Source organism: Schistocerca americana, chromosome 2 (genome assembly GCF_021461395.2).
Source record: "Schistocerca americana isolate TAMUIC-IGC-003095 chromosome 2, iqSchAmer2.1, whole genome shotgun sequence".
In the NCBI taxonomy this organism is placed as follows: domain Eukaryota; kingdom Metazoa; phylum Arthropoda; class Insecta; order Orthoptera; family Acrididae; genus Schistocerca; species Schistocerca americana.
The window spans coordinates 400021195-400045851 of record NC_060120.1 but is presented as its reverse complement, the minus strand read 5'-3'; the positions used below and the strand labels follow the sequence as shown (position 1 = coordinate 400045851).

Below are 24657 nucleotides of genomic sequence, written 5' to 3'. Positions count from 1 at the left end.
TAGTCAACCACAGCATGCTCGAAATCCACACTGTGCAGTGGTTAGTAAATTGCAAGACTCGAGCCACCATACGAGCCGGGTGTGAATCATAGCACCTTGCAAACACAGCTGGAGAGAGAAATGGGGTGATTGTTAGAAGGAAGGTGTTTGTCCTTGCCAGGTTTAGGCACAGGACTGACAGTGGCTTCGTGCCAGCATCTGAAAAATGTGCCCTCTGCCCAGATGCGATTGTACATATGAAGGAGAAATAGCTTGCCCGCAAGCTTGCAAAACCTGAATGTGAACATTGTCCAGTCCCGGGGTGGAGGATAGGGATAAAATGAGAGCATGATCTAGCTCCCGCATAATAAAGGTGGCATTGTAGCATTCACAATTCTGAGAAGTCTCCTCCACTCGCTTCTGAGGGATGAAGGCAGGGTGATTGCGGGTGGAGCTCAAAATCTTCACAAAATAGTGGCCCAAGGTGTTAGAGATAGTAGGGTCCACTATGATATCTGCGCCTGTCACGCTGGAAATTTGGGAACGGACCTTCGTCCCAGAGAGCCGTTTGAGGTTGGCCCATACTCCGGAGGAGGGAGTAGAACTGTTAAAACAACAAGTAAGGGAAATCCAGATAGCTGGTCATCGTAACTGGGGAAATGTTAATCTAAGGTCGCCATGGAGGATTAAAGACTGCTGTCAGCTTGGAAAGCTGCCACTTGGGTGTTTATGTAGGTGGGGTAAGTCAGCAGTCTGATAACACATGGGAAATGGTTGCTCAAGTACGTGTCACGGAGAACAGACTACTCGAAATGATGGGCAAGCTGGGAAGTGTAGGAGAGGACCAAATGGAAATAGATATGAGTGGAGTGTGGAAGGAACATGGATGCTCCCGTGTTAAGGCAGATGAGATTAAGGTTACTGAGGAGGTAAGCCAAGACGGCATCTCTGACGGGTTCTGGGTGAGCCCCAGAGGGGATGGTGTGCATTAAAGTCACCGAGCAGCAGAAATGGGTGAGGGAGTTGTGCAGTAAACTATGGGAAATCTGCCCTGGAGACACTGAATGACAGAGGGATGTAAATGGTACAAAAGGGGAAAGGTCAAGCGAGGAAGATAAATGGGGACTACAACAGCTTGAAGCCCAGTAGTCACGCAGATGTGCTATTATCGTCATCCCGGATGAACAGCATGACTCCCCCACGAGATGGAGGAAAGTCAAAGGGGACCAGGAAAAAAAATGCGAGAGATCAAAATGGTCGTAAGGACGCAGTTTGTTTCCTGGAGGCAGAGAACAAGCGGATGCTGCGATTCTAAGAGCAACTGTAAGTCCTCTGTGGGGTTGATGGCCGTGAACGTTCCATTGGACGAGAGCCATGGCAATGGAAGAGGAGAAAAAATGAACGAGTGTCTCAGTGCGGCTAACAAGTGCCTGCCAGCCTTTGAAGACTCACTGCTACAGGGCACAGGGGCTGGAGGATTCTGCTCCATGAGATCTACAAAGGTGTCAGCATTCTCCCCCTGTCGATCTTCAGAGTCTAGGGCAGCAAAACGGTTTGCGGTGTGCACCAGCGACATCGATGTCAGCCACAAAGGGTGTCATGTGGCGACACCATCTAAGAGGATCTCTTGAGTCAGCAAAGGAGAAAACCGTTTGCCTTCTTGGAGCCTTTCTGGTTGGCAGAGGAAGGATAGCAAAAGGGGAATGAAGAAAGGAAAAAAACGAACAAAAAACCAGTGGAGAGACTGTTCTGATATCTGCTACTGAATATGCAGAACACATTTCCAAAATGTCCCAGACATGGTCCCCAAGGGAGGGGAAAAAGAATAGCAAGAGGACAGAAGGCAGCATGATGTGGCAAAGGCTGGGGCTCTGTAGTAACTGAGCATGAACCCACGAAAAAGCTAGAAAGTGGGCTGCCATCCAGTTATTTCTTTTCGAAGTACTTGGTGCGGTTCAGCTTACCTTATAAACATAACAGACTGGAGGAACTCAAGCTACACTGACTAATGTAAACAACATTGCCACAAAATTTTTGAAATAGCATAAATGAAAGTCAGTCATGCTAATTCGTTCACTGAGCACTGCCATCACTAAGAACATGGGGCAACATGAAGCCCTCATTACCAACACAGAGTTCTTGGAACAACTAGCCAAAATCTATCACTTGATGGACATCTGATATCCAGTGACTCAACAGTCTATACTGAACTGTAAGTTTTGTGCTACAATAGTACTTACTAACGAAAAAGGGTTGAAATGATGTCACAAAGACTAAAATACTTCAGTAATTTTAAACACAGTTTTTACTATGTGGCACTGCTAGGCACTGTACAGTGTAATATGGTATACTCTTTTTGTGATTTTGCAAATGATTAGGAACACTTTTCTTATTTCCAGTTATTATTGCACAATCTGTACAGATGAAATGCAATTTCACAAAAAATACATTTATTTAATTGCTGGTATATTCTATATGGAACATGGTAGAGTTTGCCAAAATACAGTCTGAATGGTAATATTTTATAACAATGTACCGGTAAGCAACTCAGTATTAAAAGACCACAACACACAAATGAAATTGCTGACTTAAGCACAGACTGCCCTGGACAGTTTTTCATAAATGTCATTCTAGAAAAACAGAGTTCACAGTGATAGGAAGTCACACTCCCCCAACACTTCTCCACACAATACAGAGACATACTGAAGTTACATGTGGGGACCGCTCCCCACATTCACCAATACTTAACAGTATATCTACAAATACTGTATTCCTTTATGTCCACTGTCAGAGGTTTCCAAGAATGGCTTCTACTTCAGATCCTCACTTTAGTCCAACAATATCCTCTCTTCTTTGACAAAAAATTCTACTACTTCCTCTTCAAAGTTTCTTGGGTCTGAATCAAGTTCATCAGTATCAATATCTGCAAGAAAGAGAACAATGAGTAAATTTGAAATAAAACATAGGCACAAATTACATATTTTATGTTGCGACAGAATTGCAAAAGTATAAATAATGAAGGAAACAATAAGACTTAAAAAAGGGTACCATTTTCTAATAGACAAAACTAGAATAATATGAGCAAGGATGGGGGGAAAGGAAACACCGCTAACTTTTAGAGTCAGTCATTTTGTACATGTGCATGTGATGCCAGAAGGAACGATAAAACGAGAAATGCATGGAATTTCAAAGAATAAGATTTGAAGCACCAGAAAAATATAATTCAACAGGGACAATATAACCGCGCGCTGTGTGTGTGTGTGTGTGTGTGTGTGTGTGTGTGTGTGTGTGTGTGTACACAAGTTCTGTATTAGTTAGCTCTGAAGACGGGCACTGTCTAAAAGCATAGCAACATTTTTGATCTCTTATCTGTGTCTATCGACCACTCAACACCATATATCGTAAGTGGTTGCATTCATAACCACACTTGTCTCTAACTTTCCATTGTTCCATTAAAATTTTTGTAGCTATACCACAAAGATCATTGACAACAATGACTTTAATGCTTTCTTGTAAACACACAAGCAGCTGTACATAACAGAAACAAGTGCACCAGTTAACAATATATATGTGATTATAGCTAGTAGTGCTTACCTTTAAATATACATTAATGACAAATCATATATTTGGAAGAGATTCTGAAACGCTGACAGGAAGGACCAGCTAAGAAAGGGCAATAATATCTAAATTGCAACACCTGACATGGGAATCTCTCACACAATGTAATATGGTCAAGCATTGCTAATGGAAATGAAGAATGTAAAAATCACAATGATATTTGTGTTAAAGTAATGACGAGCCTGCTGATACAACAAAAAATGGGTAAAACAAACACTCACTGTTTCTGAGAGCCATACGCCTATCCTTTTGCTGCATCCATTGCTCAGTACATTTAGCTCTATACTCTGCAAATTCCTCCTTCAGTTTTGCTCGTTTCTCTATCAATTCCTGGAAGTTTAAATTGTTAATGTTTAAGCTGAAATAACAACAACAAACTGGGCTACCACAATAGTTACACGAATAATGAAATCAACAGTCACCTTTGATGCCTTCCACATACGTGTACGATCTTTTGATTCGAACTGAGAGCTATATTTTTTAAGATTCTTTTTTATTTCATTCTGTTGTTTCTGTGTCAACAAAGTTGGCAACCGAGGTCGCCATGTAAAGCAATAAAGCATATCCACAGGTGTCCGACTCAGTATTTTTCCTTGGAATGACCAGATCCAGTAAGCATTGTCTTCCTTAAATAAGAAAAATAGAAATGGCTTTATTTTCTCATATTCAAGCAGTATTTGTCAAATAAGCAATGAATAATTAAAAATACATGTCCCCAAGCATGTAAACTCTTCTACCACTTTAGATTTACCTAGATACATACATATTAAATTGTGAATCATAGTTACTTAATAATGCAGGGTTTTCAGAAATGAGTCTTCTAATGAAAAAAATTGTTTCTACAGTACAAAAAACATTTTTTACTTTTATCTGCACTGTGAATGTGAACCCCCCCCCCCCCCCTGCCTCGTCAACTAAGAAAATGCACTTAGCCATTACCAAATAAATACATGAAAAATATAGGCCATGTAATACTACAGCTTGCAGTCAAAATCAAGATAAAATCAAACTTTTTATATACAGCAACGAAGGAAATTAGAAAACACTAACACCCTTCTTGTTTTGGGTCAACAGCCAGAATAAACTTTTTGGAAGGAAACATCTCTCTCTTATAGAGTGTCATCTTCACATGTAACAAAACTCTGCAATTAGCTAATTTTAAAGTAACTGATCACCGATTTTGGTGTGCTTGGCAACTATGAATACTCCTTAATGATGTTAGACACTTTTATATCTGGGATAGAGGTGAAGTAACTATAATGCATCTCAAGAAGTTGTTTGTTTACTTTGTTTTTAGGGCACAAAAACAACTAAAGGTCATAGAACACAAATCAGGGAGGGGAAATAAACCCAAATCAACGGAAGGAAAGACACCTAAAAAAAGGGACACTGAGTAAGGTCCATAAAATACGCCATAGAGAAGTGAAGGTCCTGAACTAAAGATCAAATGTCCTTCGCCAAATTGCTACAAAACATAAAAAGTAAAACAAGGTCTACAGCCTGTGCTGATGGCTAAAACATAAATGAGAATGTAAGTGGGAGAGGTGAAAGCGGACAAGGAAGAAATGCGAGAGCTCACAGCAGTCTTGAGAATACAGTTTTTTTCCCCCTGGAGGCAGAGAAAAAGTGGACACTGTGATTCTAAGAGCACCCATTAGTCCTCTTTGTGGAATCGAAGACTGAACGTTCCATTGGAGGAGAGTCATGATAAGGGAAGAGGAGGGGGGAAAAAATGATTTGAGTGCCTCCTTGGAGGGTGCCGAGTGCCAGCCTTTGAAAACACTCTGCTACAGGACGTAGCGGCTGGACAATCCTGCTCCACGAGTTCTACAGAAGTGTCAGCATTCTCCCTCTGTCTATCTTCAGAGTCCAGGGCAGAAAAACAGTTTGTGGTGTGCACCAGGGACACAAAGGTCAGCCAGGTGAAGGTATCATGTGGCGACATTGTCGAGGAGGACCTCCGAGTCAGGAAAGGAGAAAACTGTTTGCCTTTGTTTGACTTCTTGGAGTCTTTCTGATTGTCAGAGGAAGAGTTACATGTTAGTTGGCTGGAGGAATGTAGGAAATCTTTGCGGGAGTATTCCTTCTGTCCCGTCCGGAATGCCCATTGTGTAGCAGGTGACTTCGCCCTGTGAGGCAGAAGTCTGGTGGCTTGTTGCATAGTTGGAGGAGACGGGCATGCTACCATGACATTGGACGATTTCACAACTGCAGTGCTGAATTTGAGGTTGCATGTCTATGTCCTTCGTGGAGCAACATGTAGCAAGAACAGTACTCCAAGTGCCGGATGGTAGAATGCAATGTTTCCGACTAGCCAACAACTTTCGAGCGATCAGGTAAGGCACTTTTTCCTTCACCGAGATCTCCTGGACAGTCTGCTTATCGAGATACATGGGCCAATCTCTACAGGTGGTGGCGCAGTCGCTATTGCAGTTGATACAGACGGGAGGAGGAGGCCAACAATTGCCCACCAGAGCATCCCTACCACAGGTTACATATTTTGCCAGGTGTTGACAGACATTTAAGTGTGGTTGTAATGACAACACTGGTAGCGCCTCAGGTTTGGAATGTACGGTCGGACTGCAATAACTTCATAACTCACTTTGATCTTTGACGGAAAGTAAGAAAAAGAGTGGGTATGGGCACTAAGGATGCATTTACCTTTCTTATCACCGAATGGACTGCAATGACGACCTGATTGGAGAGGTACGTTAGGATTTCTGTCTCGGTCAGACCGTTGAGCAGCCTCTTGTAAATAACACCATATGAAGAATTCTTCATTTGATGGGCCTTGACACAAACAGGATAGCCATGGAGGAGCAAAGCTACAAGCACAGTTGTTGGCTTGAGAATCGGAGGTAGTCTCCAAAAGCAAAGTGCCATTTCATAAATAAGAGCAGGATTTCACAGGGCCAGCAATTGCATAAACAATTTTCTGGATAATAAACTGATTTACTGTAGCAAAGGGCTGACCATCTTAAGTATGTGAAACCACGAGGAACCGTGGTACAGCTGGGAGGGTCTCTGAATCATTAGCCTCATTCCATTCACATATAGTAGACATTTACTGTGAGATGATGATTGGCTCATTGTGAGAAAATCCCCCAGATTGCCAGTGTCTCTGATGATGCAATCCTTCCAACTGTGCGCCCCCCTCAGAAGGGGTGCACCAGTCTTAGGTGATTATTCACACCTCCCGAACAACTAATTGACAATTTGGGAAGGTAGCAGGTCAGGCAGTCACCCCTCCCTGGGCCTGGCCTGTACCAGGGATATGTGCGAACCCTATCTATCAATTCGGGACTGGGAATTACACGTTACCCAATCACCTGTTACGCATCAGACGCCTTCAGGAGGTCACAGGGAGGAAGAAGAGGGAACTCAAACACCGAAGCAAAGGAAGGATAAGAGAAGGGGAACGAAGAAAGAAAAAAGGAACGAAAAACAGAGAGGGTTTTCTGATATCTGTTACTGAAAACACAGAACACCTTTCCAAAAATATCCCAAACATGTTCCCCAAGGCAGGGGGAAAAAGAATAGCAAGATAACGGACATGCAGCACAGAAGGGGAAAGATGCTGCAAAGGCTGGGGCCCCGTGGTAGTCAAGCACGAACCCGCCAAAGAGCGGCGAGCCCCTGGGGTAACTTGTTATTGGTAAAGGACAATATAATGCCAATGTCTGAATGTGATTTGATGAAATTCTGCCAAGCTCTTAACTGTGAATTGGCGAGTAGTAGTGAAACTGGTCCACCTTATATTATATCAACATTACAGGCTATAACAACTTTAAGTGCTGTTTCCCTCACAATTACATCACATCTTGCAGGCATAAGAAAGAAAAAAAAAGTGTGAACTTATTAAGCAGTTTGCATTATTATTTTTAGTGGTGTATGTGAAATAACTAATGAAATTGAAATCGGATAATAGCAAAGTAGACAAATAAATTAATACAGGTTGTGGAAGGAACACGTGTAACTAATTCTGTATGATTACAATAGGGATGTAGTATTAGCAACTACATAAAAGGGAAGATTCTAATCAGTAACAAAGAATGAAGTAAATATAAGAAATCAATGCTACCGTAATTTTCAGAAATAACCCTTCATCCTAGAAGCAGCAATGATTTTGTCGTGTTAGTTAAGTTTCTCTGTTGCCAATGGAGAAGTTTAGCAAGGAGTTAGGCTCACTACCTATTCACTGCATTTTCACATTTGCCAGCAAGACTTAGAGGAAATTTATTCTACCATGGGCAAAACTGCCTGCCTGCATTCTCCTAGTTTGTACTTCATTACATAATATAGAATTTAGCAAAATTGTTTAGTTTGCTAGTTTTTTTGTCAACAGCTGAAAAATAGAAATTAGAAACTGCCAGAGGCAAATTGTTTTTGAAAGAGGCAATCTGACAATATGTACATGAATAATAGGTTTCAGCAAATGCATGTTTTGCAACAAAAAGAACCACAAAGCAAGTAACATTTCAGACATTACCTACAGCATGCGTGCACATGCACACCGCCTTGGATAGGAATAAGGTGAATTCTAGGATAATTTTAAGCTGCATTTAATTTCAAATTAGGCTGGCGCTCAGTGGACAGAAACACTTTCTGCTAATACCTTCTCACAAATAACTAGGATGCAGCACAGCAAGCATTCTAACAATAAATGGATACTGGAGTATATTTTGTCAAACAATGGAAAATCCAGGATGAAATACTGACAGTATTATAGAAAAGGATAAATTTTTAACACTTTTGTGGCTACTTTATGATGACCTGCTTGTTGGCTTTTGTCTCGGGTTCTTTGGCTGATGCTCGTTTGATGATTTTTCTGATGTTTTGCCAGCATGAGTGGCTGGCATTGTCAGAGCTTCACCCTCCCTTACTGGTGATAGACTGAGTTCTGCTCGCAGCCACAGACTATATGTACCTGGTGCGCCAACATCCAAGAGCTCTTCTGTGGTGATTTCAGGTTTGGTTCTCCCCGTTATCTGCAGCGGGCATTCGCTGCAGCACGGGAATCCAGGATCCATTTACCTTGAGGCTTTCTTCTTTCTGGTTGAAGCTGTTCTTATGTATGTGCATTTCTATAGCTTCTCAGAACAAGCAGGTGGGAGAGCTCTTGTCTACAGCAAGAACTTCTGTGTTGGCGAATTTTGTTATGTGGTTGCCTCACACACTGCGTGCGCCACGGCCAATTTCTTCACCTGCCCCAACCTGCAATACTATTTATGTTCTGTGATTCTGGTGTTCATTGATCGTCCTGTCATTCCAACAAACTTTTCTGCATTTACATGGTATGTGGTATATTCCCGACACTGCAAGTACTCTTTTCTCCTTTGCCAACCTGAGACACTCTTTGATCATCTTTATTGGTTTATAGTCTTTACACTCTGTCTGCACAATTTATGGTCCATTCTGTCCTCCACTCTGGGAGTGTGTGGCAGAAAGGTTGTACCTGACATTTCTTTTTACGGTGTGTCACTTTGCTGAGTGTTTGACTCTGTGACAATTCCTGTGTAAATGGTGGAGCACTCATTGCTCCTCATAACACGTTCCAGGTATTGCATCATGTGTCTGAGGTGCTGCAACTCATGTATTCCTCTTGCTCACATTATAAGCATATTAATCATGCCTCTTTCCTGGCTCTGGTGATGATTCAACAGTTTGTGCAGGTTTCAGTCCCTGTGAGTCAGTTTTTGATACATGCTGTGTCCCAGGGTCTCACCACCACTTGTGACCTGCACATGTAGAAACTGTAGCTGTTTGTCCTTTTCTACTTCCATGGTAAATTTTATGTTGGCATGGAGGCTGTTCAGATGTTTTAAGAAGTCATCAATCTGTTTCTCACCATGACTCCACACAATGAAGGTATCACGACATATCTGTACTACACCTTAGGTTTACAAGATGCCAAGTTCAATGTCTGCACTTCAAAATGAAAAATCATCAAAAAAATATCAGCCAAAAAACCTGAGAAAGTGTGAATGATGTTCTCTCTCGCCTTTGTCATGGTGTGGGGTGATGGGGCTATGTAAAAGTTCTTAAAATGCCTTTTCACCACAACCTGAGGACACTGTATATGACAGAATGGAATGAGCCGTATCACCTTTGCTGTATAGATCACCAGATGACCATAAGAATATGTACCATTAAGACCAATTGTTAGTGCTCCTGGCTCACTGACGTATAAACTGGCCTTGGCCTGTCTGCTCTAGCTGCACATGGGAAAGACATATGAACGTAAAGAACTCAGGACATTTCACCAAGAAGTTGAAGGAACTAAAACTTTGACCAAATGACATCCTGACCAGTTTTAATGTTGTGTCTCTGTTTACCAAAATGCCAATCAGTGACACACTGGAGCAAATTGGTTCCCTTTTCCTCCAACAGATAACCAAGCTCTTTCACGCATGGTTCACCGCGAGTTATTTCACATGGAATGCCACCTTCTACAAACAGCTGGAAGGCATCACCATGGGTAGTCCTCTTAGTCTAGTTGTGGCAAACTTCTTCGTTAAACATTTCAAAGCACAGGCATTGGACTTGGCACCTCGTAAACCTAAGGTGTGGTGCGTATATGTCGATGATACCTTCATTGTGTGGAGCCATGGTGAGGAACAGCTCGGTGACTTCTTAAGACACCTGAACAGCTTCCATGCCAACATAAAATTTACCATGGAAGTAGAGAAGGCAAACAACTACCTTTCTAGATGTGCTGGTCACAAGGGATGGTGAGAAACTGGGACACAGCATGTATCGAAAAATCACCGAACAGATCAATACTGGCACAAACTGTCAAATCACAACCAGAGCCAGATAAGAGGCATGACTAATAAGCTCGTAACGAAAGCGAGACGAATATGTGAGGCACAGCACATCAGACATGAGATGCAACAACTGGTAAATGTTCTGAGGAGCACTGGGTACTCCACCAGTTACATAAGAAGTATCACAGAATCAAACACATGGCTAAGTGACACATTGGAAAAAGAAATTTTGTGTACAGCCTCTCTACAATACATTCCCAGAGTGATGAACACAGTGGCCGTATGCTGAGCAGTGTAAAAACTATTTATAAACTGACAAAGAAGATCAAAGAGCATTTCAGATTAGAAAAGGGGCCCACTTGCTATGTCAGGAATATTCCGCACATCATGTACATGTGGGAAAGTTTATGTCAGAATGACTGGACAATCAATGAACACGAGGGTCAGAGAACATAGTGGCACTGCAGGTTGGGACAGGTGGAGAAATTGACCATGGCAGAGTACACACTCAGAGATCAAACACAAAGTAAAATTGGCTGACACAGAAGTTCGTGCGATAGAGAAGAGCTATCACACCCACTTGTTCAGAGAAGCTATAGGAACACACAAACGAAGAACAGCTTCAACAAGAAAGAAGAAAGCCTCAAGGTGAACCGATCCTGGATTCCTGTGCTGCAGTGAATGACCACTACACATAACAAGGAAAGAACCAAATCGGAAATGACCACAGAAAGCCCTTTGACACTGGCGCACCAGGTACATATAATCTGTGGCTGCGAACTCTACTACATGAAATAACCAGCAATGGAGCATGAAGCTTTGACAATGCCAGCCACCTGTGCTCACAAAATGACAGAAAAATCATTGAACAAACATTGGCCGATGAATCCAAGACAGAAGCCAACAGGCAGTTTCTCAAAGGACGTATTGCTGCTTCCCATATAGATGAGATGTTCATTCACAGACACGCACAACAAAAAGACTGCTATACATTTCAGCTTTCGGCCAAAAGGCCTTCTCCTAAAGTAGAAAACCCATGCCCCCCCCCCAACAATACACCCCTCATTCCTCATTCACACACATCACTGTGTGTGTGTGTGTGTGTGTGTGTGTGTGTGTGTGTGTGTGTGTGCACTTTAGAAGGCCTTTTGGCTGAAACCTCAAATTTATAGGAGACTCCTGTCCCCTTCCAACAGCAGCAAGAGAGAACTGATTCAGATTACAGACTGCCACTTGTTACAGCAGAAAATGAAATTTCAAAAAATGTGGAGGCACACTTTTAAGCAATTCTCAATTAATGAACACATTAATTTTCACATATTTTTATAAATTAATTGTAACTAATACCTACATAACTGGTTTGTAAATTTGTCACACAACGAAGGGAATCTCTTACAATTATGGCAAAACATCAAATGCATCAGGCCCAGCTTACTGACAAACTTAAGGAATTTCCGAAGGTAGGTCCTTATGAAACTAATTAATGACCTGACATATAACGAAGAGTTCAGTAAGGAGTTAAGGAAATAATTGGTGGAGAAGCAAGATTTTAGGCAAATTACTGTCTTTAGTTGTTTGTTTGAAACAAGGAAATGTTGAAGGTCTAGTTCAATTACTATAGAAGCAATATACCTTAATTAAACTTACAAATATATTAAAAGTGGTCTCACCTTCGCTTTCCAGACTGTCACTGCAGTAACAACATACCGACCTGTTGGGTCCCACTCAATATGTGACACATTAAAATGTTCCGTTGTATTCATTATAACAAAATCATTTGTGTCAACAAACTCCAAAGATCCAGCATCGCTGGCTAAAACAATGAACTGTCCGCATGGTGCCCAATACATTTTGTTACAGTTCCTCTTCTCAAATTTTTCTGAAAAGCATAACCTCTGCTAATACTGGTACATCTTCAAATTTACATAGAAATAAATGTGATCAAAGGAACATTACTAACAAGAGAAGTAAAATTCAGAATAAATTAAAAAGGAGTTAGCCTATGTAGTTTATTATAAATATATATTTCTGAAGATGTACACAAAAAGTACTACACATAAATGTGCAGGAAAGATGAGAACATACTCAGGAGTGTTGGTGCTTGTCCTGTTTTGACACCATAGAAGCTTACACTAGTATTGTTTGTATCACCATGGATAATTGCAAACTTTGAACCAACTGGTTCCCAATCAAACTGCAGGATGTTTTCTTTGATTTCAACACTGTCTACAGGTATCTGCTTTTCCCTCATGTGAAAAATTTCAAAATTGTAATACATTCCCTGAAAAGGAACACACACACACATAAATAAATACTGAAATGCTCTAGATTTAGTCAATTCAAAAACTGTATTGTGTGAATCCTTGAAGCTAAACATGAGAAACTGGAGAAAAAACGACACAAGGAGAAGAGTAAATGGGTGTCAAACTAACATAGCATAGCAATTTAATAACACAATGGGGGAAAAACTTTTTCCAAACATGTTTGCGCATTATTTATGACCTGAACAACAATCTGTGTATAGAAAGCTTAAATTTTATCTCACTTATGTAGAATCTTCCAAAGTAAAACAGTTAATTACAAGAGGTTTTCCCTCTATTTACTAGTACAGCATTTTATCTGGATAACAATCAACTAACACTCTGGTACAGTATTTATATTTGCTGCTAACTACCAATCACCAACTGGTTGAAACAACTTTTAATTGAATGACAAGCAGCAGACATGTTATTTGTAAATCTGAGACAACATGATCACAACAAAACAGTTTTATGACAAACAGTTTAACATCTAAACAGAATTAATTACTTGAAAACATCTACTCACACTGTATTTGATTTCATTCTTTTCCTTCCTTGTAAGTTTCATATATCGATTCACATTCACACACAAATAGTCTCCTGTCTTTTGCCAATACATCTTGCAATCTGCGACATTGAAAAGATTCTTTGCTCTGACTTCATTGCGACTGCAAAAAATGCATTTTCTCTTAATCAAGGTTATTTAACATTAACCATTTTTTACATAGATTAATATAATTACATCATTCCATTTACAGTTACATTCCACAAGTGAACCATACATGCAGAGGACTATCATTTGCCACTTTTTTATTCCACTTACATAGGAAAAATTGCAAGAAAACCCGCTTGTGACGAGAAGCTGCAAAATAGAAGCTCATTGCTTCAAAACCTCAAACAGGCACCAAATAGCAAGTCTATTGTTCACTGCATAATTACAATTTACCCCAATTACAAAGTTGGTAGTACACCGTTGTAAATCGGTTTCTCCTCTGCAGAGGAAAGTGCTGCAGCAAAATGAGTAGCATTAATAAAAGTGATTTGAAACATTACTGCCTGTTAAGTTTAACTCTTGTATCAATAAATGTAATTTTTCTGCTGTATTACTCAATATGTTAACATTCAATAATTTTGATATGCTAATGCTTTTGCACATAGTACCCCCAGCTAATAGGAATTAATCAACTGAAGAAATTCTTGTGCCTGTTCCATTTAGCAAAAATTTTGCATTCAGATAAACTAATGTAATATTGGAACATTCCTAACACTAAAATTACAAGTTAGATCATCATGAACCCAGACCTATACCTTTGATAAATGTTCATAACAAATACTAAAGTGTATCTCACATACAATACAAAATTCAGCCTCCAGAAGGCCAACGGCAATCCTCTGAAATATATATAGTTGCAGTGGAACAGTAGCATACCTTGGTATCTCAAGAAGTGAAACTCTGGCTGGCACGTCCTTATCTTCTGCTACCCAGTATGCCAAAACATTATCAGATGGTGACCAGCTGAAATCTCTTATACCAGTAATCTTTATACTCTTCTTGTCCAGTAAACCAAATGACTGAAACATCCAAAGATTTATAGATACAAACAATGATCTGTAATGATGTCAAGATATTTCCCATAGAAAATATGTTCATACACTTACCGGCGTTTCATAGACACTAAGAATATCAGTACCTAATTTTGCAAAATATCTGTCATCGTGAGACCAACGAAGAATTGGCCATATTGTCGTCGTCGTCGTATCTAGAGGAAATGATCTTTTTTCCTGTCCAGTGCGAATGTCCCATGCAATTGAGGTTTTTTTATCACTATGATCATCAGCTACTGGCGAACAAGTAACAAGGTATCTGTAAAAATAGATTAGAAACCATCTGTCTAACCATTTCTTGTCCGTATCTGCAGTTTATTTAGGGGTTAATTCCACTACAGTAGAGAAATTTACAAGATAAAATTGAGGCAATGACCCACTGTAACTCAAAAGCGATTTTTTGCTCAAATTAGAACAATACAACTGAATACTCAACACAGAATTTTATTCAAATATAAGTCTGAATTCCTGAAAATTAAAAGTATTGCACACCATGAGAACAATTGCAATATTTCAGTTTACTATAATCAACAGAAATTACAAAATGATGGGTGGAAGTATCTACTTATATTTGCTTACACAAACAGTGTACATATACAATTAAAAGCACAGTTGTTTACTAGTCTCTTTCTGATGACTGTAAGGCTACATTTTCGACATACAGTATTTAACAAATATCTTACTAAAATACATCTTTCTTCTAGAACTCTGGTTCTAACAGTTACCATTTCTGAAGAACACTTTTCTCAAATGAAATACAGTGACAAACGTAAAGGCTGGAGTAAACATTCTCATTATAGATTACAAAAACTTCAGATGAAGGATGTGTTTAAAGTGACTAATGCTCGTTTCAAAAATCTTCCTGGAATTCACATGGATTTTGATTCAAGACTGACTTGGGCTACCATTACAGAGCTTACCACCAAAGTGAAGTAAATTAAAAAAAAATACTGATTAACAAAAACTAAGTGTCACAGAGAGACGATATATTCATTAAGAATGAATGAATCTGGCCAATTTCCGTCAAGTGATTTTAAGCAGATAATAGACACCTAGTGAGAGCGTTTTCCTGGTACACACAAGATAACAAAACCTAAGTATTTTAAATTATGGACAGATACAACCTAGAAGAGACTAACTAAATAACTCATCGCATATGTAAGGCTGGCTAATCACTGGCAGGAAAAAAATGGGAAGGGCCAATCACTGAGACAAATGTCCAGCACTAAATCTTAAAAATCATTCCTTGCTCCAGCAGAAAATTTATTATCTCTCAGAACCACAAGAATGGTGTGTGTGTGTGTGTGTGTGTGTGTGTGTGTGTGTGTGTGTCAAATACACAAAACCTGGTAATTTGGAAAAATGCTGTAATTGTAAACATAATGGATAATGCCTGAAGCACCCACACGAGGATGATGAAATGAAATAGGTTGAGAACACATTTGATGTTACTTCAGTGGGGCAGGGGGACTTTGAAGTATGAGCCCACTTAACAGAATGTTGCATCACCTGTTGACAGGATGTGGGCAATGATTTGCTTGGCAAGGATGTCATAACACTGATGTATCCTATGTTTCCCATTTACAGTACCACTCCAAACACAGCTATTTGTGTTGTGATGTTAACAGCAGCCCAGGCTTGGAACAGTGATTCTGTAGACTCTGTGCTGCCAGCTGCCAACCAAAGGTGCAGGATGACACACAATGGTGTAGGGACCCTGTTACGCGCTCTTGGGTGACAGATACAGATGTGAAGGAGTTACAATATGGTGATCCTTCCTTGTGGTGGTTAGATGTGGTCAACTGGAATTTTGACAGCATGCCTGCCCCCACGTTCCTGTGCAGTCTAACATAAGCCACTGACACATCTGAATGCCATATAGATTGCATGATTTGACCAGCAGCCAAATCGAGAACTACTATGAGGCTCCTTCCAAACTTTGCCAGGTGCTGATAATGTCATCTTACATGAATATACAGTGACCACTAGAACCCAGATTTTACGTAATTACATGTCCTATTCCTTTATACGTAATTATTTTAAAAAATGAAATTTCAACGAATTACACTGAAAGTACCATTACTGCAAATAAATTACAAATTTTACACACTTCTTGGTATAATACATATTTCACACTATACCAGATAATTTAACGTATGTTAATATTATTGTGGAACTATTACACATTTTCATTAAGTTCCATAAATTTTCCTTATATAGCTAGAAGGGGGGGGGGGGGGGAAGTTAAGTTTTATTATTGTGTTTCTCACACTGTCGTCCATCCCGTTGCACTGAAAATGGTAAATGCCTCAGTATGCGGTGCTTAATCACTTTCAATTCTTGTACTTTTCTTGAAAGCTGTAGCTTTTGAGGCTCCACAATACGAGCCGGAGAAATTGACCCCAAGGCAGATTTATGTCTTTCCTTCAGTATGTATAGGAATGTGATGTTACCTGATGTTAAATACAACTTCACTATACCTACATTATGCAAGACACCTAGCAGTGTGTTGAGGGACCTTTGTGTATCACTGTCACTCCTCCCTTCACCACCCCAGTTGTGAATGGTGGGCAGAAGAACAATTGTTGGTAAGCCTCAGGTTGAGCTTGAATCTCTTCATTTCAGCTTCAACATCTTTTCACTAGATACATGTATGAGAGAGTAATATATTGGTAACCTTTCTAAGAGCATGTGCTCTCTGAATTTTAATACTAAACCACACTGTTATGCACAACTTCTCTCCTAAGCATCTGCAACTGGAGATGACAGATTATCTCCATGATGATTTTGCATTTACTACATGAACCTGTAATGAAAAGTGCTGCTGCACTTTCAATCATCTTATTTCCTCTATCAATCCAATCTGACTAGTAAAACTTTTAAGACACGCCCTTTCCTGATGATTCTTCTAATGAATCTCAGTCTAGTATGTGCCTCACCTGTGATTAGTTGTATGTGGACATTCCACTTTAGCTCACACTAAGTGGTTACTTCTACGTTTTTATGGCAGTTACGGTGTATTGTGATTTGTCATCAATAGCATAATGAAACATTAGTGGATCTCTGTCTTTTGATGATCAACACACTACATTTATTTACAGCCTCAGTCTACTGCCAGTGCCTGCACCAAGATCATTAATACATATTGTAAATATGTGGAAACCCTACAAATCTCTCCTGGGATACACCCAAATATACTTCTAAGTCCAAAAATCTAAGTCCAAAAATCTAAGTCCAAAAATCTAAGTCCAAAAATCTAAGTCCAAAAATCTAAGTCCAAAAATCTAAGTCCAAAAATCTAAGTCCAAAAATCTAAGTCCAAAAATCTAAGTCCAAAAATCTAAGTCCAAAAATCTAAGTCCAAAAATCTAAGTCCAAAAATCTAAGTCCAAAAATCTAAGTCCAAAAATCTAAGTCCAAAAATCTAAGTCCAAAAATCTAAGTCCAAAAATCTAAGTCCAAAAATCTAAGTCCAAAAATCTAAGTCCAAAAATCTAAGTCCAAAAATCTAAGTCCAAAAATCTAAGTCCAAAAATCTAAGTCCAAAAATCTAAGTCCAAAAATCTAAGTCCAAAAATCTAAGTCCAAAAATCTAAGTCCAAAAATCTAAGTCCAAAAATCTAAGTCCAAAAATCTAAGTCCAAAAATCTAAGTCCAAAAATCTAAGTCCAAAAATCTAAGTCCAAAAATCTAAGTCCAAAAATCTAAGTCCAAAAATCTAAGTCCAAAAATCTAAGTCCAAAAATCTAAGTCCAAAAATCTAAGTCCAAAATCTAAGTCCAAAATCTAAGCCCAAAATCTAAGCCCAAAATCTAAGCCCAAAATCTAAGCCCAAAATCTCTACACTGAGATGACTCTTCAATCCCACAACACAGCTATTCTGCGCATTTGTATTTTGTTCATTAGGCAGCAGCGTAGAACTGTACTCAATGCCTTCTGGAGATCAAGGAACAAAGCATTAATCTGGGTGCCGGTAAATGATGTCTCCTGGGTTTTGAGGACGAACAAAATGAACTGGGTTTCACACAATACAGCTACTTTACTAACATGAAAGACTTTTCCACAGTGCATACCAATAAATTAATGTTATCCACAAATTAAAATTTGACAGAATTAACTTACTTTTCACAAGGTGAAAAATTAATAAACTGAATTCCAGGATGTGAAAATCTGAGTTTATCAAATTTTTCTCCATACCACAAAGCCACACCTTGCTTGTGGAAGGTAGCAAGGTAAGTTCCGAGTGGGGACCATATTGTGTGGGACTCTGACCAGCGCTAAAACAGAGCAACATCTAGTAATGAAACATCACAAAGAATTAAACAACTGTTACAAAAGCATGGAGAGTCTATTGTTCAAATAATAAATACCAGAAATAATGTCAAATATGCCAATGTTATTTCACAATTAACACTGTGAAGGATCTGGAGGGGTGACATCAGATGGGGCTGACTGTACACAAACTCCATTGCTAAGCACTGGTTACACAAAAGAACTGGAATAAAAAGGAACCCCATTCAAATCTGTGAAAATAGATGTACTGTACCAGTAAATATAAAACTGTCATCAACCTTAAAATTTTTTTTTACCATGACAGTGCTTTACTAGGCATGGTCCTACTGGAAGTGGCATGCTATGGCCTTCCTCCAAATCTCTGAACTGGCTAATCCACAACAGAGTTATAGGGGATCTACAGTTCATCCGACACCTCCGAGAAAGCAAGGTCAGCCAACAGTTTTGCCAAACAGCCCACAGTTATTGTGTACATAACAGTTTGCAGAAACCCCAGCATTAAATTGTATATGAAGGATGCAAAGACTGTTGCCAACACTTCCAAAATCAGTCAGCAGCGTAACTAAAGCTGAAAATGTTCTGAAGTTATGTACAGAATTAATTACTGTCAGAGAGAGAGAGAGAGAGAGAGAGAGAGAGAGAGAGAGAGAGAGAGAGAGATTTAAACGTATCTGTTATTCACTCCCTTCTTGAAACTTCACCAGTTAAAGGAGGTATGAAGAACTACAATGCCCCTTCAATCCAAGGCTTATCATAAATTTGATGTAGAGCTTTTAATTCTATACTATTTCTCCACATGCTTACAAGTTTCTGCAATCATCTGATTTTGTCCTTCTACTGCGCCCAAATTCATTAAGGAAGCTCAGCTGCAGTATAAATGTGAACCCAAGTAATTCTAATTCTTAAGTAACTTGAAGGATGGAGTTTCATGTGTGGAACCACGTGAACTGTTTGTGGCCTTTGTGTTATGTGAGATCCACATCAAGCTACACACAGATTTTAAGGCAGGAAATATTGCTGGACTGACTTTGGATACTGCTGATGCAGCAGCCAGGGCACATGTATTCACGATTCAGAGTATTCTTTCTGCTTTCAAAAAGATTGTGTATACACTGCCTGTGAAGAAACTGAATGCAGAAAGGTTGTTTAAAATATGATTAAACTGGTTACTCAAGAGTGCCATGACTATGTTGAAAATTTGGTTGAGTTGGGGCCAGTTCATAATGTAGAAAATTGGGAGGGTACAGCCAAATTTATAAATTTGATTAGGACCTGGTGGCAAAGTGTTAACCCTTTAACTGCTCTGGACATGTTAACGCGCATGCCTTTGTACCTGTCCCTGTGTGCTCTGAGCGTGTTTACGCGCGCCACCAGTCCTTCTACCTGGTACTCTTGAATGTGCGCATGCGTAGACACAGTCAGAGTTCCAGATAGAAGGACTAGTGGCACGTGTAAACACGTTCAGAGTATACAGGGAAAGGTGCAAGGGCGTCTGCGGTAACACACCTCTGAAGGGAATTCAGCATAAGGAAGAAATGCTACAGACTCTGACCAATAAAGCAGCATACATGTGTTATACTTTCCTGGATAAATTTATTACTTAAGCACAATTCAGTCTATACAGACAATTAGTGTGATGTCAGTATTATATCTCACTTAGGCAGTTGTTGGAAACTGGAAAGAAATTGAGACTCATGAGTATCTTAAAACTAAATGTGCATCAACAAGAAAAGCTGAGAATTTTAGAGAAGCTGAGAATTTTAGAGAAGCATAGTTGTGATGAAAGTACCATGAGCAGTTATGTGATATTAGTGATTCATTTTTTAATTTCAATATCAGTAATGATGATTTCAAACACGTTGAATCTGATCTCCCAGTTATAACATACATTGTTGGTTCCTGTTGCCACACATTGATAAGGAACTTCAATGTACAAAGTGCAGAGATGTTTTGGCAATTTATAGTCTGTGGCAACTGATAAGCAGTTTAATTAGGCAATAGGGCAGAGTGTCAGTAATTCCCATATGAATATCCTGTGACAGAAGTTACATAAAGTTATTTATACAGAGAACCAAAGAAACTGGTACACCTGACTAATATCATGGAGGGCCCCAGTGAGCATGCAGAAGTGCCACAAAACAACATGACGTGGACTCAACTAATGTCTGAAGTAGTACCGGAGGGAACTGACACCATGAATCCTGCAGGGCTGTCCATAAATCTGTCTGTCGGAATGCACAATGGACATGAATGGATGCAGGTGATCAGATAATGCTTACGTACGTGTCCCCTGTCAGAGTTGTTTATAAACGCGTCAGGGGTCTCATATCACTCCAACTGCACACACCATTACAGAGCCACCACCAGCTTGAACGGACCCCTGCTGACATGCAGGGTCCATGGATTCATACCTGTACACGCCCATCCCCTTGATATAATTTGAAACAAGACTTGTCTGACCAGGCAACATGATTCCAGTCATCAACAGTCCAATGTCAGAGTTGACGGGCCCAGGCGAGACGTAAAACTTTGTGTCGTGCAGTCATCAAGGCTACACGAGTGGGCCTTCAGCCCCGAAAGCCCATATTATCGATGTTTCATTGAACGATTCACATGCTGACACTTTTTGATGGCCCAGCATTTAAATCTGCAGCAATTTATGGAAGGGTTGCACTTCTGTCACATTGAACGATTCTCTTCAGTTGTCATTGGTCCTGTTCTTGCAGGATTTTTTTCCAGTCACAGTGATGGAGAATTGACATTTTACCGGATTCCTGGTATTCATGGTACCCTTTCGAAATGGTTCAACAGGAAAATCCCCACTTCATCGCTACCTCAGAGATGCTGTGTCCCATCACTCATCCGCGGACTATAACACCACGTTCTAACTCACTTGAATCTTGATAACCTGCCACTGTAGCAGCAGTAACCGATCTAACAACTGCACCATTTGTGCCAGACCAAACATGGGTTTCCTGCTTAATAGGCAGATGCTTTGATTGTTGGCCATCCAGACACTGCTACTGCATGGACTACCAATGATTGGCAAGGGGCACTACGTTAGTAGTGCGTGGATAAGCTGAGAATTTTAGTCTGGCAGGAAGCATGTTAGGGTAGTCCGAGCAGTTGTGATGATCACTGTCTCCAGATGGTTCAGTAGAGCATCTGCCTAATAACCAGGAGACCTGTGTTCGAACTTCAATCCAGCACAAATTTTCAACTTCGCCCATTGATTTCAATCAATGCCCACTTGCAGCCAATGTCTGTAATTCCTTTGTGTCAAAGTTATTCGACTTTGCAAAAGTTGTTGGTATAACACCTTCCTTCATGAAGCCACTGAATCAGAACAGTAGCAGCTGAACTCTTTTTGAATATAATTATGGCTGATGATGTGATGTGTGAAAATTGTTATCCTCAACACACTGTACCAGAAATATCTAACAAAATTATATGGACTACTGTAAATATTGTAACAAATAATTAGTACAAAAAACTGAAACATTTGTGCAGTCTCTTGAAGGCTTTAAGAGGGGGAAACTTGTGTGCTGGACCTGAAACTTTTTAAAATTTTTGTCTCTAATCTTTACTACTTATTACTGCCTTTCACAGGTCTCCAATGCATAACGCAGTACTCTTCGATGCAATGCATAATGTTTTTAGTGTAAAATCAAATGGCTATGAGTACTATGGGATTTTAAAGTGTTGTACATTGTCTTGAAGATATTGAGAAACGAAACTCAAATTTTTAGGGCACTGTTTGACAACATTATCTTTTACTGTTTAACATGCACTGCTAGTTACCTGTCACTAGCCTACAGACAAGCCCAAAATAAAATGCTTTTACTCTTTAAATGAATGCTGCAATACATATTGTGGCTCAGTAGAAAGTGTAAAACGGAATATGTCGCACAATCTCTTGAAAATGCTAAGAAATAAAAAGTCCAAAGTTTTTGGACACAGTCTGATATGAAATTCTGTTTAAATGCTTAATAAACAAAGGCTTTTGTGGCCACTTGCTGACAAATTTCTTGTTGGCTTCTCTCTTGGGTTCTTCAGACAAGGTTTTTTGATAATTTTTCTGATGTTTAGTCAGCCCGAGTTGCTGACGTCGTTGAAGTTTCACCCTCAATTGCTGGTGGTGGATAACAACATACACACTTAAGAGTGCCAGTTTAAAATAAGTAATACATGCTGACATTCAGATATTGGCTATGTAAGAAAACAGAAAATTTTTCAGTGTTTATCTTTTGCTCCCCCCTCTGATTGCATAGCTAGTCCTAAAATCTATTCATGTTTACAAATACAACTGCTCTCTGAAGTAATATGTTACTGTTTATAATAAGAGTGGATGATCAAGTAATATGTTACTGTTTATAATAAGAGTGGATGATCAAGAACGAAGTGCTTGGATTAAAAAAGATGTAAGACAGATGTAGTCTTTTCTCTCTACTGTTCAGTCTGTACATTGAAGCAATGATGGAAATAAAAGACAGGTTCAGGAGTTGGATTAAAATTTAAGGTGAAAGGATATCAATGTTACGAATCGCTAATGACACTGCTGTCTTGAAAGTGAAGAGGAATTACAGGATCTGTTGAATGGAATGAAGTATAATTGGTACAGAGTATGGATTGAGAATAAATCGAAGAGAGACGAAAGTAATGAGAAGTAGCAGAAATGAGAACAGCCAGAAAATTAACATCAGACTGATGGTCACAAAGTAGATGAAGTTAAGGAATTGTGCTACCTAGGCAGAAAAATAACCAATGACGGACAGAGCAAAGAGGGCATCGAAAGCACTTTCACTGGCAAAAAGAGCATTCCTGGCCAAGAGAAGTCTACTAGTATTAAACATAGGCCTTAATTTGAGGAAGAAATTTCTGAGAATGTATGTTTGAAGCACAGCATTGTATGGTAGTGAAACATGGACTGTAGGAAAACCAGAACATAAGAGAATCTAAGCGTTTGAGATGTGGTGCTACAGATGAATGTTGAAAATTAGGGGGACTGATGAGGTAAGGAAAGAGGTGGCTCTGCGCAGAATTGGAGGGGAAAGGAATGTACGGAAAACTCTGACAAGAAGAAGGGACAGGATGATAGGACATCTATTACGACATCAGGTAATGACTTCCGGGGTAGTAAAGGGAGCTGTAGAAAGCAAGAACTGTAGAGGGAAACAGATATTGGAATACATTGAGCAAACAATTGAGGACATAGGTTACAAGTGCTCCTCTAAGCTGAAGAGATTGTCACAATAGAGAACGTCCTGCTACTTCTAACAAATCAAACAAGATTTTGTTTTTCTTTTCAATAACTTAAATGTTAAGTATTATTTCACAGCTCACTGTAACCTGATATCAAAGACCACACATATCATCATCAGATATACAAGTTATCCATTTTTAAACTGTGTAAAATTCGACTATACTTGTTTTGAACATTACAAATACTTACAACAAACAGGTGTAAGATTTATTACCTCATGAAAGATATAAATATGAATTCAATAAATCATTCATCCAATTGCCAGCAATCCTCATTGTCACATTTTATGAGGAGTATCTGCAAACTACAAAAACAAACATGTTCCAATCATACCACCACCATATTTAGGCCTTTCTTAAGAGGTACTACAAATAAGCGTGAATGTTAATACATGATAGAGCTGCTACTTATGTATTTTTTCAAGTAATGCATGCAGCACTTATCGTGAGGCTTGACAGGAATGCAAGGGCTGTGAAAAAAGCTGGGCTGAAATGGCTAATCAAGATATTAGCAGACAGACACTGGCTTTCACAGTGATTAACTGAAGTTAGCCTTTTATGTCTCAACCTACCCACTACCTTGTACCTACAATGTGTTAATACAGCATTCTACAACTCTTTGCAGTTACTGCAACCTGTAACAACAATTTGGGCTACATTACAAAGTAACGTACCAATTGATAACATGGCACAATCTCTTAACAATATCAAAGATCTCAACTGGAGCATTCAAAAGACATCCCTCGTTTTATACACACTCAGTGCTTCAGTAAAACTAGCATCGCATCAGTTATGTACAACTGATGTGTTGCTAACATATAAGTAATGTATGA

The 24657-nt window shown here is 39.4% G+C and overlaps 1 protein-coding gene across 1 annotated transcript in view; it reads right to left on the bottom strand.

Annotated features, from left to right (window-relative positions):
• Positions 1-2412: 2412 nt before the first annotated feature.
• The window catches only part of LOC124593736 (eukaryotic translation initiation factor 3 subunit B), a 69516-nt gene continuing 47271 nt past the window's right edge, over positions 2413-24657 (bottom strand). The window contains exons 5-13 of the mRNA XM_047132066.1: positions 18392-18546; positions 14324-14528; positions 14094-14236; positions 13191-13332; positions 12450-12645; positions 12035-12243; positions 4020-4223; positions 3819-3927; positions 2413-2902 (exon numbers count right to left, since the gene is read on the bottom strand). Of these exons, the coding sequence (XP_046988022.1) occupies positions 2808-2902; positions 3819-3927; positions 4020-4223; positions 12035-12243; positions 12450-12645; positions 13191-13332; positions 14094-14236; positions 14324-14528; positions 18392-18546 (1458 nt within the window). The 3' untranslated portion in view covers positions 2413-2807. The remainder of the gene's footprint in view (positions 2903-3818; positions 3928-4019; positions 4224-12034; positions 12244-12449; positions 12646-13190; positions 13333-14093; positions 14237-14323; positions 14529-18391; positions 18547-24657) is intronic.